The sequence below is a fragment of the Vidua chalybeata genome, chromosome 27 (assembly GCF_026979565.1).
Source record: "Vidua chalybeata isolate OUT-0048 chromosome 27, bVidCha1 merged haplotype, whole genome shotgun sequence".
Lineage (NCBI taxonomy): Eukaryota > Metazoa > Chordata > Aves > Passeriformes > Viduidae > Vidua > Vidua chalybeata.
Window position 1 is genome coordinate 5,690,583 of NC_071556.1, and position 4,609 is coordinate 5,695,191.

General features: G+C 66.5%; 1 protein-coding gene across 1 annotated transcript; it reads right to left on the bottom strand.

The window, feature by feature from the left end:
- Window positions 1–905: 905 nt before the first annotated feature.
- On the bottom strand, window positions 906–3,213 carry RPS15 (ribosomal protein S15). The gene is made up of 4 exons (XM_053966216.1): window positions 3,113–3,213; window positions 2,673–2,758; window positions 1,645–1,879; window positions 906–1,067 (listed from the first exon to the last, which is right to left on the bottom strand). Exons 1-4 carry the CDS (start codon window positions 3,113–3,115, stop codon window positions 954–956), a joined length of 438 nt encoding a protein of 145 aa, XP_053822191.1. The 5' UTR covers window positions 3,116–3,213; the 3' UTR covers window positions 906–953.
- Window positions 3,214–4,609: the final 1,396 nt, after the last annotated feature.

A 4,609-nucleotide genomic window follows, 5' to 3' on the forward strand; every position in this document is an offset into this window, starting at 1 on the left:
CACTGACCCCAGCCCACTTCTCCCCGCTGCCACCCGAGGGTGGGAGCAGGACTCCCAAGGTCACATTGCTTGAACAAAAAGGGACCCGGAGCCCGGGGACCTTCCCTAAAGGACAAACGGCACCACCGGCCACGGGAATGGGATACAGAGCGTGTGGGACTGAAAGAGCTGGAGCTGGGCCCCGAGGGACCCCTGAGGAGTCCCCAGGGGGCTCCAGCCAGCAGCAGGGACAAGGCAGGATCACCCTGGGGACAAACGGTCCCTCTCCTCTGATGGCTTCACTGCAGGACTTGGCGCTGGGGACCAGCATTGGGTGCATTTGGCTCAGTTCAGGGACAAACCAGATCATCCACCCGGGATGAACTCAACTCATCTTCCTTGCCATCACCACTCACCCCTGAGCATCCCCCAAACACATCCGTCCCTCCCAGCCTGAGCTGCAAAGCCCCAGTTCACCCCCGACCCGAAGCCACTCTGGGATCCCTGTCACCAAAATCCTTTGGGTTCCCAAAATAAGGACAAGAAAATAATAGTCTGGGGTTTTGACATCCCACGATGGGCCTTGGCAGCTTCTCCTGGGACTCAGGCTGGTTCTGAGCCTGGGAACCCTCCTGCCCTTCCCCAGTTCCACATTTCCACATTCCCAGTATTTATATTAACAAATGGAGTTAAATACATGGAAATGCTGCAAATATTAAAGTGCCATTCCCCACTTCCCAGTGAAGAACAAGGAATTTAATTCATTCACTAAACCCACACGAAGATGATTTGTTTGCTGCAGGTGCTGACAGCAAGCAGTGCCAAAAACCCTGGGAATACTCAGGGAAACATCCGACGACGGCAGAGTGGAGTTTAGCACACCCCAGCCCCCTGCCCCGGGAACGGAGAGGCAGGAGACAGACGGATCCAGGTGGAATTCCTTTATTTACACTGCAGGAGGCTCCCTCCCGAGGTTACTTGAGCGGGATGAAGCGGGAGGAGTGGGTGGCCCCGATGCCAGGCCGGCCGTGCTTCACCGGCTTGTACGTGATGGAGAACTCGCCCAGGTAGTGGCCAATCATCTCGGGCTGCAAGTGGAGACATCCGTGCTGGGGCCAGCGCCGGGGGCACGGGGACATCCCCCCCCGTGCCCATCCCAGGGCTGCCCGGAGCCCGGCACAGCCGGTTATTCCAGCCGGGCTCCTCCCCTGCTGCCTTGATGTGGAGCTTCCCTGGCTCTGCCCATCCTGGGAGAGCTGACACGGAGCCACAGGGGCATTTGTGCCCTTCCAGGCGGGATTTAATGCCAGGCAGGAGCAAGAAATGGCATTTAATCCCACTGGTGGTATCCAGTGACAGCTCCCCCGGGGTAATTCCACTCCTGGGGAAGCTCAGGGATCTGTTTCATCCCGAAGCGGTGCCGGCAGGCTGGGAGTCAGGATCCACATGATCGCTCCACAGCTACTTCAGCGCTCCAGAGCCACACCGACGCCCCTCTGGGAGCTGGCCCTCCCTGGGATGCCACCTCCAGGTGTCCCTCTGAGCCAACCCCGCTCCAAGGAGGAGCCTGGACCCCCCCCCCAGGCACAGGGAATGAGCAGGATTTACAAAGAGTTAGAAGTGAACACTCCGGGTGCGAGAGCCACCTGCCAGGCCCCAGCTCACCTTGATCTCCACCTGGTTGAAGGTCTTGCCGTTGTAGACGCCCACCATGCTGCCCACCATCTCGGGCAGGATGATCATATCCCTCAGGTGGGTCTTCACCACCTCGGGCTTCTCCATGGGCGGCGCCTCCTTCTTGGCCTTGCGCAGGCGCTTGAGCAGCGAGTGCTGCTTGCGGCGCAGGCCCCGGTTCAGGCGCCGCCGCTGCCGCGCGCTGTACAGCTGCATCAGCTGCTCGCTGCCAGAGGGGACAGGGACGGCTCAGAGAGGGCCCGGAGACAGCCCAGGGAGCCCAGAGCCAGCTGGGCTACAGCCTGGGGACAGCCACAGGTACCCAGAGCCAGCCTGGGCTACAGCCTGGGGACAGCCACAGGTACCCAGAGCCAGCCTGGGCTACAGCCTGGGGACAGCCACAGACCCCACAGCCAGCTGGGCTACAGCCTGGGGACAGCCCAGGGAGCCCAGAGCCAGCTGGGCTACAGCCTGGGGACAGCCACAGCTACCCAGAGCCAGCTGGGCTACAGCCCCAGGAGACGGCCAGGGACCCCGAACTGAGCCGGGGGAACAGCGCTGGGACACCCCAGGGACCCCGAACTGAGCCCAGGGACACCCCAGGGACACCCCCAGGGACCCCGAACTGAGCCGGGGGAACAGCCCTGGGACCCCGAACTGAGCCTGGGGAACAGCGCTGGGACACCCCAGGGACCCCGAACTGAGCCCAGGGACACTCCAGGGACCCCGAACTGAGGCTGGGGAACAGCCCCGCAGAGACCCCAAAGCCACTGTGTCACCCAGACTGAGCCTGGGGTCCGCAGCAGGGAGAGCCCCGGGCACCCCACGGTAACAGTGTTACCCCGACTGAGCCCGGAGCACGGCCTCGAGGAGCTCCGGGACCCCACACTGACGGTGTCCCCCACTGAGGGACTTTAAGCAGCCCAAACCGCCCCCGTTATCGCCGGTATTTGAACACAACCTGAGCATGGGGCAGAAGCGGCTCCCCGACCCCCAGCCCGGGGCTCCCTAGCCCTTACTAGGACATGTCGAGCAGCTGGTCCAGGTCCACCCCGCGGTAGGTGAATTTGCGGAAGGTTCGCTTCTTCTTCTGCTCCACCTCCGCCTGCAGCGGGACAGGGGGGTCAGGGCAGGGGGTCGCGGCCGCCCGGGAGGGGGACCAGGGGATTCAAGGCCGCCGGGCCCCGCGCTCCCCGGCCCGCACACGGGAAGGCCGCGGCCCCGCCGAGCCCCGCGGAGCGCCCGAGCCGCTCCCTCCCCTCAGCCCCGCTCCCGCCGCGCTGGGCCCCGTCCTGCCGGGGAGCCCACGGCCCCCGCAGAGCCCCGGGGAGGCCCATTCCCCGTCCCCCAGGGAAGCCCCGAGCCCCGGGCGGCGCCGCCGCGGCGGGTGAAGCCCGGAGGGCGGCGGATGGCGGCGGATGGAGCCCGATGGCGCCGGCGGGGCCTCCCCCGCACCCACCATCTTGGCCGGGGCTGCTCGGAAAGGCCGAAGTCGCGCCGGAAGCGGCGGATCTCGCGAGAGCGGCGCGGGCGGAACGGGCGGAGAAGCCGCGCCTGCGCAGTGCTTCCGCCCTCACTGCCCTTAAAGGGGCCGCACCCGCAGCGCGGGGACAGCCCGGGACAGCCCGGGGACAGCCCGGGACAGCGCGGGGACAGCCGGGGAACAGCGCAGGGACAGCCGGGGACAGCCCGGGACAGCGCGGGGACAGCCGGGGAACAGCGCAGGGACAGCCGGGGACAGCGCGGGGACAGCGCAGGGACAGCCGGGGAACAGCGCGGGGACAGCCCGGGACAGCCCGGGACAGCGCAGGGACAGCCGGGGACAGCCCGGGGACAGCGCGGGGACAGCGTGGGGACAGCGCGGGGACAGCCCGGGAACAGCGTGGGGACAGCCCGGGGACAGCCCGGGGACAGCCCGGGACAGCCGGGAACAGCGCGGGGACAGCCCGGGGACAGCCCGGGACAGCCGGGGACAGCCCGGGACAGCCGGGAACAGCGCGGGGACAGCCGCTCCTCTTCCCCCCGGACCTGCCCTCGGGATCCCGGGAAGGCTCGGGTTCCCGTGGAGCCGGCCCAAGGTGGAACCCAGCGGTGACAGGTCGCCAAGGGCCGGCCCGGCCTGGCAGCCGCCCCGGAGCACCCCGCGCCGTTACCGGGAGCCCCTTGGTCTTTCACCGCGGAGCCAGCGGCTGCGGGTGCGGTGGGGACGCGCCGGGCGCGGCCGAGCAGAGCCGGCTCGTTGGGCACAGGTGGATCCGGGGCGGCCCCGGCAGGTTCCAGCCCGAACGGCCCACACGGGCCCGGAGGAGCTGGGTCCGGCAGACGGGATCCAAATCCAAAGGCTTCTATCCCAGAAGAGGGTAGAGATGTTGGGTGTCCTCCGTTCCAGGCGTGCCCCGGGCTCCAGGTGGTGCCGTGCCATTGCCCGGTTTCACGCTCCCGAGGGAGCCCGGCTGCTCTCAGACAGCCCTGGAGCAGCTCCTGCTCCAGCAGCAATTCCGAGCTCACGGGTGGAACGGAGCGAGGAGCAGAGCCACGAGGATTTGAGCCCAGAGGATTCACAGCGAGCAGAACCAGAGCCACACAAAATACAGAATTCTGATCTGATGCAACTCCTGCCAGGAGCGACCTCCCCAGCACAGACACAGCCCAGCTCAGCCCAGGCTCCACCTCGTTAGCAGTGATGAATTACCAGGTCCGAGCCCTTCAGGGCCCCAGGCTGGATCTGAGCCGGGTCGGAGGATCCCTCCCCAGGCCAGAGCCCATGCAGCAGTGGCTTCCTGGCAGTGCCACCCGGCAGGGCGGGCACGGGGCACAGCTGGTGACACCTCACAGCCCCAGCAAAGCTGCCCCGAGGACTCCCAGGGCTGCCAAGGGACTTCCACGTAAAACCCACACTCACAAAAGCAAAAAAAAAAAAAAAAAAACACCCCAGAAAAATGGAGACAGGCTGGTG